This window comes from Equus asinus, chromosome 6 (assembly GCF_041296235.1).
Source record: "Equus asinus isolate D_3611 breed Donkey chromosome 6, EquAss-T2T_v2, whole genome shotgun sequence".
Classification (NCBI taxonomy): domain Eukaryota; kingdom Metazoa; phylum Chordata; class Mammalia; order Perissodactyla; family Equidae; genus Equus; species Equus asinus.
In genome coordinates this window covers 90,424,940-90,444,589 of record NC_091795.1, presented here as the reverse complement: position 1 = coordinate 90,444,589, position 19,650 = coordinate 90,424,940, and the positions used below count along the sequence as shown (strand labels likewise).

The following is a 19,650-nucleotide window of genomic DNA, read 5'->3' as shown; positions in this document are numbered from 1 at the left end:
ACTTAAGATACTGCATCTCATGAAAACTATCTGTGGTCCAGAAAAACGAAAATGTATCTGGATCTCCACAGATGTATTTGAATTTTATTCTTAGCCCTTATCATCTGCCCGAGCCTATCATCAAGACAGCAGGCTTTTATACAAGATAACCAATGATAATCCTTCACCACAAAAGTATGAAAGAGTAGAAAATAAATTAGCACGCTATCCCTGCTGAGTTACGTGCTTCCTCGGTGTCCTGACTTGAGCTGTAACATAAAGAAGAGAACACGTGGACCAAGGAACAGACAAGGAGTGCACCCTCATTGTACACAAGGGTGGTTTTTGAAAGAACTGAGACTCTGCCTCCGTGGCTCATCCTTCTCTTGTGCTACTCCAACAGTAGCCTATCGGAAAGGGACAGCTCAAATTGAGCATGTTTCATAACTCCTTTACATCACTATAAAGCAACAATAAAATAAGGACGACACAAAGGAGCTCCTATTACAGCTCAGGATAAAGGTCTCTCTGGGATTCTACTCACTGTAGTTTTTTAGCTTTCACACAGCAAGTCTCTGCTGGAAATCAGCAAAGCCTCCAAATTTCAGATGGACGGTCAAGCTACACCAACTTGTGTGAAAACGGTCAACGTCAGCAGGGTAACAGTTTTGCAAAACATGTCCTTCAAACATTATGGATTCTAATTCAGAAAAGGGCAGTGTGCCTTAAAGCACACACAGCACACAGGATCTGGGCCAAAAAGAAATGCAGATTTTTAATCTGGGATGCCAAAACCTACAGAAAATATTTGGGAGGATGAAATATAAACTCCCGTGCATGACCATCTGGCCCAGCTGCCACATTCCAACTAGTTTCCTTCGCCCTCCTCCTGGAACGGTACAGGCTCGCTCCCGCACCTGCACACTCATCAGACAGCGCTGCCCAGGAGCCCTTCCGGCCACGACACAAAGTGCTGAATCTGTGCTGCCCAACATGGCAGCCACGAGCCACAGGTGGAAAGTGCACAATTGACATGTGGCGAGCACAACTGAGGAGATGCATTTCTAATTTTATTCAGTTTTACTTAATTTAAAATTTTAAAAACCACACAGAGCTACTGGCTCTGGCTGCAGAATTCTGGGCTCTCTGAGACCTCTGGGTCTTTGCATACAATGTAACCTCTGCAGTTTCTCTGTCTGATTACCCTCAATTTGTTTTTTAAGTCTCAGCTTAAAAAGGCACAGGAAAACCCCATCTCCTGCGAAGGCACCTCTGATTTCCCAGGTTTGGCACTCTCAGATTCCAACTATACTTCACAAACATTTCCTACACTGTTATCTTGCACTACTGTAATTATTCATTTGTGTATCTGCCTCACGGGAGTGCAAAAACATTTTTCCTGTTCTATATTCCAAACTTGCTTGCTACATACTATACCTACAAATATTTGTATATAATTCCCTCTCTTAACACGCATATTTGTTTATTCAATAAGTTATCGGTAATTTTTAAACAGGTATTTCTCAGAAATTTTATGATATTTAGATCAAGCCTACCCCTTGGCTGACCTTAGCCTTGATAAAAATTTCTGAAATAACCTGTATACCCCTCCGAACAGGCATAGTGGATAGACGAACCATGGCAAGGAGATTCAAGAACGGAGGAATTCATTTCATGTGAGCCACTGAGTACTTTTTCTCTCTTAGCTAACAGTTATTGGCTAAATACTCTGTATTTAAATACTATACTCTGCTTGACAGGTATTTTTCCCCGTGTTGCAAGAGGACAGTTTACTAGATTTATAAAGGGATTTGGGAGCTGTGAGACAGGTTGCAGTAGCAAAGAGAACCAGAAAACACCTCAAAACATACACCTTCACAGCACAAACCTGCCTGGCCATCAGGACAGTGAATAACAACGAGAGGCCCTGAATGAAGAGGAGCAGGTGGGCCTGGGCCCAGAGCCAGGCAGGTGTTTGTCCTCTCTGTGGACTGCGATTAATGGTGATGCCCTACGGCATGGCCTGTACTGATGGTTGTCAGAGAAGCAGGACTAGTCCACCAATGGTCCTTTTGTCCTCACACAACCCTCCTGCAGGTCCTGGGGTATCTTGCACCCAAAGATCTTGCAGGGCCTGCCGCGGGAGCATGGGGCACAAAGTGTACAGGAATGGGTGTCATCCGATTCTCAAACTCAAGCTCTCAACGTTATCAAAAGTGCCTCAACCATGAGAGACAACAATCACATTGAGATTCAGAAGCTGGGGCTTAGTGAGGCTCACTCATTAGCTGGGTGTCCAACTCCCACACCCGCCCCATAGCATCTGTGACTCTGGTTCATGCTGTGCCTCAGCGAAATCATGGACCATCAAGGTCAGTCACAAATAGCTGGAACTTAGAATCTTATATCTGTAAATGCCAAGAACCTGTTTTATGCCAATTTCTTATTCTACATATCCCCCACTCCTGAGACTGCTTCATATATTGCCACGGATACAAGCTGAGAAGAAGGATTCATAGCTTTCAAGACTGTGAGACACATGACCTGTGAGGAACAGTGATTTTACCTTTCTGGTAATATTTTCCATCAGAAAAACCATCACGGCCACGAGCAACAAGTACCACGAGGAAGAGCAGGCAATTACAAAAAGGCTTTCTAAAGAGTTACAAAGGAAAAAATAATCTCTAAATATGGGAACTTAGGGGCGGTGGGAAATGAGGATGAAGGAGAAAGTAAGTCCCTTTAGGTACCCTGTCATAGACAATCAGGCAAACGCTCTTCACAAACCATGGCATAGGGCACCCGAAGGTACTGGAATGAAAAAAGGGAGTCAGGGATAATTTTACTGCTACAGCGATACTAAGTATCATGGAGCTCTGAAATTAGACTGTGTGGTATATATGGTAAAATAAACTTAAGACATTTCCATTTTGTAATAATGATGTTCCTTCCTTTGTAACAATTTTAATTTACATTTGCACACATTTAGCAATCAATAAAAATAGTACACACCATCTGAAAAGCTGCTTTAGTCATGGCATCCTAAGGAAAAATCTATAAATGGACCCAATTAAAAGACAGAAACTGAGGCAACATAACAAAAATGAAGAAGGATCACCATGGCGACAGAACTCATTTGATGATAAGTATCTTCTCATCAAACTGGAACTTACTTTAAAATGGGGTTCAACCCAGTACCTTTCTCCTCACCCCAGGAGAATTGCGGACCTATGAAAGGTAGTGAATTACACGCTATGGATGAAGTAGTAAACAGACAGCCTCAGCTCATTCTCCTCTCAGGCCTGGAGCCCTTGTGGAATAGACAGAGCCAGCACCCCCTCGGGGACCATCCAATCTAACCCCTTGTTTCGGAGACCAGAACACAGAGGTCCAATGAGTCTGGCACTTTTCTCCTGGTCACAGACCATGCTGTGGCCCAGTCTGGGACAGAACAGTACAATTTCATGCATCACTAGGGCTCCTTCAGTACTACATATGATGTCTGATGTCCCCTGCCTCCAGGTGCCCCGGTCCTAATAAGGAAGAGAGGCAGGTAAGTCCCTTTCTGCGGTGTGGTATAGGGAGCACTCTAACAGCTGCATGCTTAAGGCACCGCCTATTCTGATGTCCTTAAAATACCTAGAATCACTGGCCAGATGATTCTGAGATCAAACAAGACCACTGCAAACAAACTTACTTTATTTGTCAAAGTACTCAACCTGGCTGTAGAAGCATATGAGGGAGATGAGTCATTACAGCTATTTAACTTCTCATGTAACCGCCAACTCATTTTTTTTCCCCATAGGAAACAGAAAGTATAACTTATTATATACTAGTCACTAAAAAGAAGAATATTCTTTTCCTTCTATGTCCTGGAAGGTTCCCCTAAACTTTAAATGTAATGTTGACAGGACTTATCACTGCTATGGACACTCAGGTACATCTATCACCCATGCCTAGGTGGCTAAAGGATAATATACGGAACTGTTCAACCCGTGATTATGTAGCTAATGGTATGATGTCAGGGTCCAAGATGCAGCAGCCACGTCCTCAGCCAACTTACATTCCTTGCCTTAGAACTGACTATGGTAAACCCAAAGCAACAAAGATATTTTAAAAAACAAATAAACTTTTCTAGGCAATGATAGAGACCCTAACACTCTCAAATCTAAGACATTGATAATCTAGACCCCAGATTCTATATGCCATTTTTGAAGGAAATACCATAAAAAAAGGGAAAAATTGACAGTAAAACTTATACAACTACATAAGACAGATATTCAATATGCATACACCTTAAGTGTAGTAAGAGTGGTTCATTTGGAAGTATTTATTTTTCAAGCATTTGAGCATAGAGACTTGGTTTGAGGGCCAGATCCACCATGATCTGAGCCTGAATGACGTGGAGCAAGATCCTTGCCCCCAAAGCCTCTACTTCATCAGCTATCCAATGGAGATCAAGGAACCTCCTTAGTTGAAGGTGGTGGTGAAGGCGGTGGTGGGGTGAAGGTTAAATGAGACAACGGAAGTGAAAGCCCAAGAGTGCTAATAAATGTCAGTTATTGCCATTGCCACCAGCTTGCTATATAGTACCAAGAGATCCTAAATAATGTTTTCCTAACCTAGACGCAATAGAATAGAACTGATAGGAGGACACTTCTGGCATTTGGTCCTCATCTAACAAGGCTTGCTCTCAGCTTATGCTAAAGCAAAGATGAAGCCCATGTTATTTACATGCTACCTGACGGGGGTCATAAACTCTGTTGAGTCTCCACTCTGTGCAGTATGTTGAATCTGGCCATGGGTGAAACAGCTGATACAGCTATCATCCCCACCCTCCAGGGGCTCGCAGTAGAGCAGAGCAAATCACAGGTAAATAAGCAGCTGATACAAGCAAATCACATATGACTGGGGTAAGGGGAAGTTATTTTTGTTCTTGGTACTTTAAATATTTTATAGAAGAATTTTGTCATTATGGTGTTTGGAAGACTTCTTTAAATGGATAAAATATTTTAAAATTCAATCAAAAAACACTTAGCTAGTCCCTCATTTAGAAAACAATTCATTAAATGTGCATTCATAATGAGAATATTTTCCTTGAGTGATTACAATGAGGATTCAAAGAATCATATTTACAATTTTATTTCAAGTTTATCTCCTATGTGGTAAAAACTTGAAAACCAATTAATCAATTTAGTGCCATTATCCAAATGCTTAAATTTAAGACATTCAAATTGGTCAAACAATATACTGCTGAGGTTGGATCCAGGGCAGGGGGCTGTAATTAACATGTGCTTATTTTAGAATGTACAAATTTATACATATATACTACAGAAATACTCCTGTGATGGTCAAATTATGGGGTCAAAGAGAACAAAGGTCAAAATGGAGGTGGCTGAGTTTTTACCATGTTTACAGAGAACAGCTATTGTGGTTATGCAATCTTATTACAATGATGTCAGAGAGTACGTAGAAATCAGAGTGGCTGGTTACCTGCCAAGAGGAGAGCTAAAGCTACTACTACGTTACCAAGTGGCCTGGTTCAGACAGAGACAACACATGAGCTACCCTGACCCCTGGAACATAAGCTTGAGCTAGACATAAAAGGGCACCCGAAAGGAACTGAAAACTGGATTACACTCTGGGACATATAAGAGGAATCCTGCTTCAGAGCTCCCACAAGAGGAAACTACCTCAAAGCATCCTTTCAGCATTGCTTTTCTTCATTTGATCTGTTACAAATTATGGGTCTTTACCTACCGATAACTTAAGCTAAATGTTCCTCAAGTACAGTCACTGATACTGCTTATAATAAAGAGTCTGGATAAGGAAAGGGGTACTCCCCAGGAAAGCCACTTGACACATCCACTCACCTCTGCGGGGAGCATCTGCTTGGTATTATACAAAGAGCGACAGATTTTCAAAACTTCATTCCCCAGTCCTTCCTTGTTCTCCACTGTACATCTGGTTAGCATCACTGTAGCTAGTCTCACCCACGGATTACTGGTTGTGCTAGTTCTAAGAGAGAAAAATGCAAGGCACTGGAAATGATTAAAGTTATAACAATTGTGATTAGAAATTTTAAAATAGAAAAGAAACCCCTCTTTTTGAACAAAAATGCTTTGGGAAAATTGCAATCATAATCTAGATGATATGTTCCTTCAAGTCTATCTTGTAGAAAAGATAACATCTTATGGAGAAAAGGGAGATTCCCGTGGTATTGATAAGAGGCCGGTGGCATGGAGGCAGTGGGCGGATGCTGACGAGCACAGGCTGCTTTGAAGTCAGAGAACTCGGGCTCACATTCTGGCTCCTTGATTTACTACTTGGGTGACCCAGCGAAGTTACTTAAACACTCTCAGCCTACTTGTATGATTCTGGGGAAGCCACTCAAAGCAATTCAATGTTTCTCTTCCAAGGTTGCTTTATTTAATGAATGATGTTTGTAATTGTGAAGTATCCCTCTTAATAGCAGGCACATCTTACTATTTACTACCTAAATAATGGGCTTTTGTTCACCATGTAATTATGGATATGACTCTGACTATGATTCTGGGGTCAGGCAGCACTAAATGACAATAAGGGCAGGGCACAGCAGAGATCAGCTTGGAGCACAGACTGAGGAAGAACACACAAGCATATGGAGATCACACATTGCACTTCAAATACTTTTTTTTTTTAAAGATTAGCACCTGAGCTAACAACTGTTGCCAATCTTTTTTTTCCCCCTGCTTTTTTTCTCCCCACATGTCCCCAGTACATAGTTGTATATTTTTTAGTTGTGGGTCCTCCTAGTTGTGGCATGTGGGATGCCGCCTCAACATGGCCTGATGAGCGCTGCCATGCCCGTGCCTAGGATCCGAACTGGTGAAACTCTGGGGCCTCCGAAGCGGAGTGTGTGAACTTAACCACTTGGCCAGGGGGCCGGCCCCAACTTCATACAGTTTCTTATTTCCAAAATGTAAAAGTTTGCATTTTGTTTCCCTTCTCTGGATGTCACTACCCCATGTTTCATAAAAACATCACAATTCACACTGCAAGAAACAAGTTAAAGGTACATTCACTCCATGGTTCCAAGAACAGGGTACTGATTTTACTTATAATATTTTTAAATAATTTTACTATTTATTAAGAGTCTGTTGTCTCATTAGCACAACTCTAGATTCCAGACACTAAATCCCTAAGGAACGTCTTTCCCTTGAAAAGAATTTCATTCCTCGTCCCCTGAGAAAAACGTCAAGTGCAGCAGTGACAAGGGGACTCACAATACTAGCCTTTTGCAAAGCCTTTGTGTCTCAGCTCAAACTAACAACCTGCGAGGACAAAGAAGTCTGCTTACTTCATGGAACAAACAAAGCTGTGGGAGCGTCTGGTTGACTGAGGAGTCTTCTTATGCTCAGGACTCACCGTCTGCTTTCCGCTTCCCAAGTCTGAATTCAGCTCTCCTGGGTTTCTCTCTAACAGGCTGCCTCATTGCAGTAGAGACCCTGGTCTGCCGGCACAATGTGCCCCCTCTGGTAATGTGGCTTTGACAACACTTATTAAAATGTGTTTTTCACTACCCAGTTGTGACACATTGGATGAAAACTATGAATCTTCCATAAGTACAAATCTATTATACTTTCCATGCATTCTCCTACAAGGGGCTAAAACTAAAAAACCAATGTTGGTATTAGGAAATTAGCAGTCACATGGATCAAGGAAACTTCTTAGTTTTTAACTTTATGCAACATTCAATCATTGTCACACTATCCTTTCCTCTTTCTTGCCTTTCCCTCCCCACCCCCATTTGGGTTTTTTTTTTTTGTTATTTTGCAAGTGCTGAAGTCATACGTTAGATTGTCTGAAGAAAAAAGATACTCAAAAGTACTTTTAAGAACCTGTTTTTAAGGATCCCACAATACATTCTCCTGTTAGGTATACACCAATCTGAGCCAGGAAAGCAGCAGAAACAGACTATTTGGCTTATCCTCTAGTTTATCCCTTAGGTAGAGGAGACAGGGCTGGTAAGAGGGGTTAAGTAGACTGGTAATGCTTTGTTCTGATTCTAACAATTTCACAAAGGAGGTTTGTAAAACACAGGTTAGCAATTTACAAATTTCATTTCATATGCGACTACAAAGATAAGAATATACCTTTAAAAATTAAGACATTTTTGGTCTATAAATGCATTAAATGTTTTAAATGTAATAAATGTTTTAAGTGAAACTGATTTTGTCTCTTGTGGGTGAGTGATCTGAAATGGTCAGTGTTCTAAAAGTAAAAGAAACTGTAAAAGTACAGTTAACTAATCTACTAGGTGTCATCTTTTGAATTAGAAAAATCCTCTTTAGACTAAGAGATCCATTTTGAGGGTATGAAGAAATCTACAGTTCAACTCTAATAAGTTCTTAAAAAAAGAAAGCATTATGACAATCTAATGAGTGGGTCCCACATCTACTTCACATTATCATCACCTACAAGTTTGCTTTGAAACTGATTCCCAGGCCACAGTGCAGAGAATTGGATTCGGCGAGTCAAGCGTGGGACTCTGTTTTTAACAAGCCCTCCTAGGTGCTGAGGCAGCTCTGCCAAGAGAGTTGGGAACCATATGGAAACGCTGTTTCAATGCACTGTCACAGGTAAAACTGAAGGTTTTCTGATGTAAGAACCTGTACTGTAGAGCTTCAAACAGTGAAGGTAAGAACCTATTCTTAAAAGTTACACGTCAGCATACCATCTCTGCCACAAATGATAGAGATCTAAGAAACGTTTTTTCCTTTCTGAAAACCCTTGGTTAAAACACAAAACAAAAGCACCGCTCTCCTTGCCTTGCTTCAGAACTGCCCAACAGTCTCATCCTAGGGCTAAGGTAAAGAGGATTTTCCACATGTTCTGTGGCAGTCTTAAACTGCTCAGAGAATAATTTATTTTCAGGAAAACACACTTCTTTCACTTGTGAGGTGCAGAGATGTGCACTGGCCCACGATGCATAAGTGCTCACGGAGTGTGGGAAGAACAAGATGAATCCTGGAGCAAGCAGGCATTGGGAACAGAGGCACTGGTGCCCCTATTTTTTGCCGACGAGGAGCAGCAGTTCATGACAGACAGCATATGTACTCAGAGGAAATCTGGAACGTTCTTCCAAAGGAATCCTTGGCTGATAGCACAAGGACTGCATGATCACTGTATGCAGCTATGAGTGGCAGCTGAAAGCTCCGCATGCCGTGGAGGAAGCAACATGGCTGTGAAAGTAGCCAGTAGTTGGTTAGAACTCTGCCTCCTCCATTCAATAGCTATGCATGTGTTGCCTCAAGTTAACTTCTGAGCTTCAACTCCCTCACCTATAAAATTAGATAATATCACCTTCCCCTGTAGGTTTGTGTGGACTGATAATATAGGCAAATTACACATAACATTGTGTGTTCTCAACAAATGGGAATTATCAATTTATTCCATACGGATTTTCAAGTTAGCATCATAAGCTGTGTTAAGAGAGAGTCAAAAAATTTCCTGGTGAAAACAGTGGAACCAAAATTATTTTGTTGACATCATATATCAGATGTTACTATCGAGCATTGTTTGATATTTTTGAATAAAATATTTGGATTTAGGGGCAAGGAGAAATGAAAAGAAACTGCAATATTTCAAAAGCACAATTTTAATTTCCTCTACAGGCTAATATTGATTTTCTATATTTCTTTTATTGGCTCTTTTGAATGTACTGAATCTTTAAAACTAAATTCCAGACAAAAGAAATCTAATTTTATGTTAATACTTACGCATATTCACATTTCATAGGTGGCCAAGCTTGCAAGAGCAAAACCAAGTGCTGAAATTCAACCTCTTGGTGACTTGATTCCAGGAGTTCGATGAAGAGAGAGTAGCGGTTCTCTTCATTCTCAATGTCAGCTATGTCCACCTGGAAGTGGAAATACATGCTTCAGAGTGGTGGCAAAGGTTTACAGAAGAATTCAAATGTGATTATTTTGATTAATCACTCTTGAAAATTTTTACAATGTATTGAGGAAAGATTCAACAACATCCCCCCCATTACCTGCCCCCCCCAATACCTTCAAAAGCTCTGTGCCTTACCTAATTTCAAACATTTATGTTAAAAATTGTTTGGAACAAATCACAGGAAGGTTCTTAACGTCCTTTACCAAAAGAAATTCAAATAAGTAGATTTCCATGGAACTGGCTTATTGGTATTTAATACATGTTAAATGCCGAATTCTTTTATGTGAAGTTATTCTAGTTCACCATACTCAACATTAGCCCAATTTTTAGTTTAAATTATCCTAAGTGCATTTCTAATTTTCATTTTATCCTTATCTGAAAATGGCCTCCAAAAAACGTCTCAGAAGTTCTGAGGAGGTGCCCGGAGGTCTACAGAGGGGAAAAGTGTTAGTGAATGACTGCTCTTTTCCTTCTGAGTTACAATCTGAGTTTTTACAGAGTCTATTAGTAGGAAAGGTTTTGTGTTTAAAAAAATATTTAAAAACAAGCAAACGATATTCTCTAATGTTCCTAGCTGTGTCAATATTCCAGTTTCTATAATTAACTGCAGTATAATTAACACGTAAAGATTCCTTTACATGAAATGCAGAATCTATACAAGTTAGTTGATGCATACCATGAAAAGGAAGAGATTAGGAAAAAGTGATTCATGTTTTCAATATCATTTAGATTTCTTTCTTTTCAGAAACTGTAACAGCTTATAAATTGTTAGGACATGAATTGTATCATAGGGAAGGAAAGAGGAAAGAAACTATAAATTAAACCTTTATATGTTTCTGTTTATATTAGTGTGCAAATAATAGTTTCCATTTTTAAAATGTGTTTGGTCATAAATTTCTTTGTATAACAGCTTTTTCACATGTACACAGACTTTTTAAGAGTGTGTCTTTGTCAGGAAACAATTTTCTCCTGAATGCTCACCAATCATTTCGATTATTAGCAATTTACTTTTCAGAGCATCGACACCCATGTTTAAAATACAAATGTCAAAAATATAGTAACTTATACAATTATCCATTTCGTGTATGCACACTTGCACACTGTCTCATATTATAAGGGATTTCAAAATTAAGTCAGCTCTTAAGAAAACAGTTTTAAATTCTCTACCACTGTAACCACAAAAGCTTTACCTTATATGAGAGAAGAAAAAGGGCCTAAAAATGGACTTGAGTACATGTATTTTTAATACATGATAAAGAATACACTTTGATCATTATATACTTTGATATACAAGTGCTAATCTAGGATTTGTGTCCACATATTAAAATATCTAAATTCTTGTAAATTTACCAAGATAATCTAAGCTTATCTTGTTCATTATGTCATATAAGGCTTTAAAGTAATATCTGGTAACCAAAACGCAAATGAATTTTTGTATAGAGAAAGATAAACATATGCAAGGGACTTCCAGCCTGGACAAAATGACTGATCCATTTTTTCCTACTTCTCTCTGCTAAGCACAACTATAAACTATGGAAATAATGAAAGAGATAACCAAAGGAGAACTCTTAAAAGTAGTAAAAAGAGAGCACACTAGTTTGGTACCCCAGGACTGGAGGAACAGCACAGTAGCGGGGTGTCTTGTGTCCTCTCATGCAACCAAAGGACACTCAGACCCAGGGTTTCCTGACTCCTGACCTAGAAACAGAAGATAGCCCAGGTAAGGTCATTTTCATTAGAGTTCCAGAAGGAAAGGAGAAAGAGGGTCGTGCTGAAAGAATATTTTAAGAAATAATATCTAAAAACTTCCCAAATTTGATGGAAGATACAAACTGACAGATTCAAGAAGCTGAACTAACCCCAAACAGGGTAAGCCCAAAGAAATCCATGCCAAGACACATCATAATTAAACTCTGAAAACTAAAGAAAAAGAAAAAAATCTTGAAAGCAGCCAGAGATCAACACATTACCTACAGGGAGAATAATAACCTGAATAACTGGATTTCTCATCTGAGACTATGGAGGCCAGAAAGAAATGGCACAATATTTTTCAAATGTTAAAAGAACTGCCAGCTGCAAATTCTATATACAGCAAAACTATCCTTTAGGAAACAAAAATATTCTCAGATAAGGAAAACTAAAAGAATCTGTCACTAACAGCTGTCATCTTAAAGACTGGCTAAAAAGGAAATTCTTCAAACAGAAAGGAAATGATAGAAGAAGGAACTAAGGAGCATCAAAAGGAAGAACAAAGAATGGGAAGAGCAGAAATATGAGTAAATACAACGGACTGTCCTTTTTCATGTGAGTTTTCTAAATTATATTTGATGATTAGAACAAAGATTAAAACACCAACTGATACTCAATTAAATGATATTTAAAGTGGGAAGGTAAAGAGACCCAAATGGAAGTGATGTTTCCATATTATACTCCAAAGCAAGGATGTCCACTCCTACCACTCTTATTCAGCATCATACTGGAAGTTCTAGCCACTGCACTAAGACAAGAAAAAGAAATGAAAAGCATACAGATTGAAAAGAAAAAAATAAAATAGCATTTGCAGATAACCTGGTTATCTACACAGAAAATTTCAAGAAAACTATTTTTTAAAAACCCCAAAACCATAAACCTAGAACTAGTAAATAAGTGAGCAGTCACAGGATACAAAATCAACACACAAAAATCAATCACATTTCTATATATTAATAATGAACCTGTGAAAACTGACAATAAAAACATAATACCATTTATAATTGCCTCAAAGAAAATGAAATTTTTACATACACAGAATCTATACCGTAAAAATTCTAAAATGCTCATGACAAAAATCAAAGAAGATCTAAATAAATGAAGAGATACACCATGTTCATGGACAGGAAGACTACATAGTAAAGATGTCAATTCTCCCCAAACTGATCTACAGGTTTAATGCAACGCCTACTAAAATCCAAGCGAGGATTTTTGTAGATTTAGACAAGCTTTTATAAAATGTATATGGAAAGACATATGCCCGAGAATATCTAAAACAATCTTGACAAAGAAGAATACAGTGGGAGAAATAACTGCTCGATATTAAGGCTTATTATTTAATCACAGTAAGAAAGGTAGTGTGGTACTGGTAGAAGGATAGATACAAAAATCAATGGTATAGGACAGAGAACTCAGAAATGAATATGCCCAACTGATTTCTCATCAAGGGCAAAAGCATTTCAACAGAGGACAGACAGCGTTTTCAACAAACAGTGCGGGAGGAATCGGATATCCATAGGCAAAAAGAAAGAAAGAAGGAAACCTCAACCTACACCTCATACTTTATACAAAAATTACTCACAGTGGATAATATTTAAATGTAAAACATAAAATGATAAAGCTTTTAGAAAAAAAAAAAATAAGAGAAAACATTGGGCTAGAGCTAGGCAAGTGCCCCAGCTCATGAGACTTGCTTGAAACGTGAGGGAGCCATGGAGAATTGTCTCACAACAGTTTTTTGAGATGTTTATAACTCATCCCACTGAGAAAGAGCCCAAAACTAGCCTGACTTACTGCCAAACTCTGCTCTTTAGAAATGAGTATTAAATGCAGGTTCCCAAACATCATTTTAGATGATGAAAGAGTTAATACTTCTTCCTTTGAAGAGTAATATTTACTTTAAAATTTAAGAAAATGATGACATACTAAGCTAAAAAAGATAAGTCTTCATAACTAGACTCAAATTTACTACTCCCCATAACAGTGACTTATGAGAGTTATTTTCACATATATTATTTTATGTATTCTTTTATCATTTATTTTAGCCCTTATAATAAATTCTGCTTATTCATTCTGGTCATTTTCAGTATTTTTCTTGGGTTTTCTACAAATTGGAATGACACAATCTACAAAAAATGGTAATTTTGGCTTTTTAAAAAGTTACAGCTTCTCTTTCTATTTCTTGTCTTACAAGACAAGTCGACTACATTGACTAGGATGCTAAAAAATAATAATGATACTGGGCACTCTTGTTTTGTTCTTAATTTTAATGAAAATGTCTCCAAATTTTCAGTGTTGAAATAGTCAGCTATAACTAAATCCTACTGGTCAGCAGAGAACATGGAGCACAGCAAATGATCAACGTACATTTCTTGCATAGATACTGTAACAAAAACAAGGATGTTATCTACTTTCTAAAAGATGGTTTGGGCCCAGTACATTTTCCTATCACAACTAGTAAAGGTGTTCATTCATGGTTAAAAAAATTAAACAACCTTAAGTTGAAGAAAATCACTACGTCATAAAGCTGACAAATTATCTGAAAAAAAAATTAGGGAGGGAAGTATTGCTCTGAGATGATAAAAGTTATAGCAAATGGGTCCATAGGTTTAGAGACGTTGTGAGAGTGTGTGATAGCATTAATATTGCGGGAATTTAAATTCCCTCAAATACCTGAAAACAAGGCACCTGGCCGAGCATGAATATGGAACTAGGAAAGAATCCGATTCTCTGTTTTCTAGGAAGTAGTGCAGTCCACATTAAAATATTTCCTTGAAGCATCCAAGTATATTTCATAAAAGTATGAGAAGTACAAAGAACTGACGTATGTGCCCAAACAGCGACAATATGAAATGACTGTAGAACATATTTCAACATGGAGGAAAAGTTAACTTTCGGTGGCTATCGACTGCTCCAGCATGCCTTACTGACGAGACTGTAAAATAAACGATCAAGAGCAATTTGACTAAATGTGCAGCTTTCAAAAGAGTGCTGATAAAGTCAAAGTAACACAGAAAAATGTGTATTTTGGAGACATTACTGGACAGTTTTGAGGCTTAATTTCCTCTTCTGTAGGATGAAGATAACACATAGTCATAAGATGGCTGTGAATATTAAATAAGAGAATGTGAATAAAATAGCTAGCAAAGACTGGTACATGGCAGACACACAATAAGCGATAGATATTATTTATATTATTGTCTACATAATATGCTATATATAAAAAAGCAGAAAGCTAGATATGTGCTATGATTTCTTCTAATAAGAATTATGTCTACAGACCAGACAGGACAGAAAAAGAAAACAGAAATACAGCTGTTTTAGGATAATCAAATTATGGGATAACTTGTATCTCTTTTTAAAATCTCATTTATTTGTGCAGTAAATATAGGACTTGAAATGACTCTTAAGCACTGCCTTCAACAGATCAGTGAAAACAAACTTGAGAGAAACTGCCATATGTTTCCTACACTTTGTTTTATTCTGTCCTTTTCCCCAGTGAAAAAGAAAGTAACATATACCTCTTTTAACCCCTCTGTCTCTTCCCCAGTGAGCAGGGGGTGAAAATGCCCAGTATTTTCCAGGCACCATATAGTTAGCGACAACCCCATACTGACACCACTACTAAACATCATAGGATTTTTTTTTTTTTAATTTTTTTTAAAGATTTTATTTTTCCTTTTTCTCTCCAAAGCCCCCCAGTACATAGTTGTATATTCTTCATTGTGGGTCCTTCTAGTTGTGGCCTGTGGGACGCTGCCTCAGCGTGGTCTGATGAGCAGTGCCATGTCCGCGCCCAGGATTCGAACCAACAAAACACTGGGCTGCCTGCAGCGGAGCGCGCCAACTTAACCACTCAGCCACGGGGCCAGCCCCACGTGTATAGTCTTTTGAGTTGTAAACTAAACTTATCCTTTTTTAATAGAACACCATTTTTATTTGATATAATGACTGATAGATGAACTAGGCTGCTCACACTGGGGTATTTGGCAGACATTTTCTTGAAAATGAACACAGTGAACCTGTCACTTCAAAGAAAAGCATATTTGTTGCCAATGATAAAATTTGAGTTTTTGCATGAAAATTAGAATTTGGGGAAACTTTTATGTACCTCTGTGAACTTGACAGCTTGTCAATAGTTAAAAACCTTTCCGATGAGATAGGTGGCGAGATTAATGAATATGATTTTTTTTTTAATGTCATCATTTGGAAGGCTTGCGTAATTCAGTGAATAGGTGTTTTCCAAATGATGTGCATGTGTTGTTACAAAATCATGCTTGGGTAAAAGATTCATTCAACATGCAAGATAGGCCAATGGATTTGATGAATGTACAGAATATGAAAAGTTCGTTGATGGAGTTTCAGATGCCACAGTGCTTGGAGTTTCAGATGCCTTGTTAAGATGCCACATTTCTTAATCTTTAAGAAATTCTCACTTGTGGAGTTTTGGTGTAGTATCAAAGAGGGATATCTACAATTACTTGAAAAGGCTGTTAAGCTACTACTCCCCTTTCTAACTAAGTGTCTGTATAAGCCTGATTTCTTCATATGCTGCAACCAAAACAATGTATCACAACAGAGTGAATGCAGAAAGGAGGGAAAATTGAGCTGTTTTCTATTAAGCCAGACAATAAAAGATTTGCAAAAATATAAAACAGTACCACTCTTCTTTTCACTTTTTAAACATCATAGGATTTTAAAGGGCAGAATTCAAATGCGACTCAAACATAAGAATATCTCTCTCCCTTTTGTCTCTCTCCCTTTTGAAAGAGATGTTTCTCTCCTCATTGAATTAGGTGACTTTATAGCTCTTGCTGTAAGGCAATTTGTCAAGTAGCTACAGTCTCTTTATCAGCCACAGAGTCACTGTCCTTGAAAAAGCAGACTGAATCACCTATTCTCAGATGAGAAGAGCTTTACTCTTAACTTTCTCTGTGGCTGCTGAAAGTATCTTAAATCGATACAAATATCTTAAGTTGAGGCATATCTCCTGAAATCTGCATTTTCCTACAGGCATTGACAGCAGCTTATTTTACCTTCAGATATTTGTGAATATGAAATAGACATTAATGCATATAAAAGTACTTTATGAATAGAAAATAATTACCAACATGTAGAGAATTAGAATTGATAGTAGTAATATTAATCACTATATTCCCATCTTCCATGTAAGCTGATGAGCTGTTAGACGGGCCCTAAGGGACTCCCATGATGACCTGATTTAAAGTCGCAAAGTAACTGTGCAATTCCTTTCATGCACACAATAAAGTCAGACGGAACTGCCTCTGTACGCAGAGCTTCAAAATACAAAACAAAAAACCCAAACTCCACACTTCAATAGATCTATAGAAACACAAAAAGGCAACAGAGCTGACTTCTAGGAACATGAGACCTCTGTCTGTTAAAGCTACTCCTTTTATAAGGTTTCAGGTGGCCAATGCTGCCTGTTATGTCCACTGGATCTAACCAAGTTCTCAGGTGAAGGGAAGCCAAACTCTTAGAAGACCAAAAAGTCATAAACTGTCGGGCTAGCTGTTGGACATAGTCATAAGCTGTGACACTACCCCACCGATCTACGCAGTATTTAGACCAGTACCTGGCACCCAGTAAGTACTCAATAAACAGTATTATTACTATTAATTATAGTAATGTATTATTATTAGACAAGAAAATATAAAACAGAACATAAATTATGATCACGCACATTTCTGAGTATTTATTACATAGAAAATATAAAATTGTGCAAATAGTACTAAAGTTTAAATATTAAAAGTAGGGTAGCTATTTTTCTGGCAGATTTTCCCATTTGTATGGCAGAGAACTAAAGAATAAATGCAGTTATTCAGAGAATTTTATCAGTACTTGATCTTGCACTGCTTGTAATAAAGGCCAAAAGTGTTGTGGAGAAAGCCCGAAGGCTCACACAAGCTTCCTTAGCCCACGCGAAGGGGAGAATACCCACCACAGGAAGGGTGACCTCATAAGGAACAAAAGTGAGAGACTGAGTCTTTCCTGCCTTTGCCTCTAGGTCTGGTGATGAGCACAAACTTAGTCTCTGCTTCTCTCCTGAGGCATATTTGGAAAATGAGTGCCTATTTGTGAACTGCTCAAGAATAAATGGTTCTCAACTGCCATAAAAAGTCTCTCCTAGGGCATAGCAAACACACCCTTAGGATGAGGGGAACCCAACGAAAGAACAATAATTTATGTTCCCAAGGGGTTTCCAGATGTTTGGAAGCTGTACGTGTGGGTGCATAAAATAAACACATAGAAACATACAGAAAAGGCTAGCAACTGCAATTCTGAGCCATGTTTTACAGCATTCTACTTATTTTTATTATATCTCTAAACACAGAAATTATACAATAAAACATCCCATAATCACTTCCCATAAGTGCTATTGTAACTTCAACACATAACACATATTTTCATATGGCTAAATATAATATTTTATGAAACATTTTTAAATGAGGCATATGAAAGAGGAAAATACTTTGTGTTAAAATAAGGGGAGGAAAGATTTTGTCTTACAAATTTTTTCTCTAGGATAAACAACCAATCATGCCATATGAGCTCCTATGGATATATGTATGTTTGCTTTAAAGAACTGCTATGGAAGCTAATTTTTTAAGGCCAAACTTTGTTTTTTAGTTAAAATTGATGAAGTATTAATAGAACAATTCACAGAGCTGGAGATCTTTTCACTGCAGTGTATCATTTAGTGTAAGCCACTTAATAGCTCTGTGACCATTTAAAAATACCTCTCCGAGCCTCAGCGTTTTCATATGTAAAAATAAGGTAATAACACCTAACCTATCAGGTTACTTTGAGAATAATATAACATTACATAATAAAATATAATACACATACAGATACACACACCTTTATAGGTATCTAACACTGAGTTAACACTGAGCTGCTATGGTGGCTACTAGTATTGGCAGTTCATTATCATACATCACTGGCACATTTCAGCACTGAGATACTGTAGAGATTTCTTTACTACTCTGAGACTATTTCCTCATGTGTTGAATGGGATGATAAGAATACCTATGGCAGAGGGTTATTAGACCAAACTCTAATGCTCAGGCCATAGGACATTGGAAGGCTCTAAAAAACACAAAAACTAACAGTACACGTAGCATCTTCTCAGCTTAAGCAAAAACTGATTTCTGCTGTAATGTTCAGAGTTTTTATTTTGACTCTATTTTTTTATTCTAGTTAGAAGTTATCCAAAGAGACATCTGCACAGCAGAAGAAAATGGCGGCCATTGCGTTATGAGGCTTCCTACATATTCTATATATAGGATATCTATGCATCCTCCAAAATAAAAAGAACAATTAAAAAGAAGAATTAAAACTACATAAAATCCGTACATTCAGCACAATTATAGGCCAAGAATGTCCAAACTTCAAAATATCATAAGATAAAAGAAAAAACACCAAATGATCTCTCACATTCCATGTAAATGTTTCACATATTCAAAAAGTCGATACAAAACTGAAATAAACAAAAATGGGGCAGACCATACAAAGAGAAATAAAATGAATCTAACTGTACTATAAGTGAATAAGATAATCACACTGAAGGTGGTACGTGTGTGTGGGGGGGGGGGGTGTGTGTGACAGAGAGAAAGTGAGAGACAAGTAACCTGGAAAAAGAATATTTTTCAGTACTATTACTCCAAGGCTAAACAAATATTCTACACAAATATTCTAGCTAGTAAGTGAGTTGGAATTTCCAAAACTACTTTATGTGTACTCTAGGATTAAGCAAATAAATATATTGTGGATAAGGAGAGTCAAGTCTCTCACTGGCAGAGAAAGGAGTCTACAAATAAGAAGACTAGAATAAACTGTGTGGAATTGGATTAGAATTGGAGGTGTCAACATGAACTTATGTTTTTTAAAGTGAATACAGATATAGAAATAGATGTAGACACACATGTGTTCTGTCCACTTACAGAATCTAGAAGCTATAAC

At 37.9% G+C, this 19,650-nt stretch overlaps 1 protein-coding gene across 3 annotated transcripts in view; it reads right to left on the bottom strand.

Moving 5' to 3' along the window:
* NBAS (NBAS subunit of NRZ tethering complex) overlaps positions 1-19,650 on the bottom strand; it is a 335,592-nt gene that overhangs the window by 10,704 nt on the left and 305,238 nt on the right. For all 3 annotated transcript variants that reach the window (XM_014848079.3, XM_070512577.1, XM_070512578.1), the window contains 2 exons: positions 9,741-9,880; positions 5,853-5,997 (listed from right to left, as the gene is read on the bottom strand). In XM_014848079.3, coding sequence (XP_014703565.2) covers positions 5,853-5,997; positions 9,741-9,880 — 285 coding nt within the window. The remainder of the gene's footprint in view (positions 1-5,852; positions 5,998-9,740; positions 9,881-19,650) is intronic.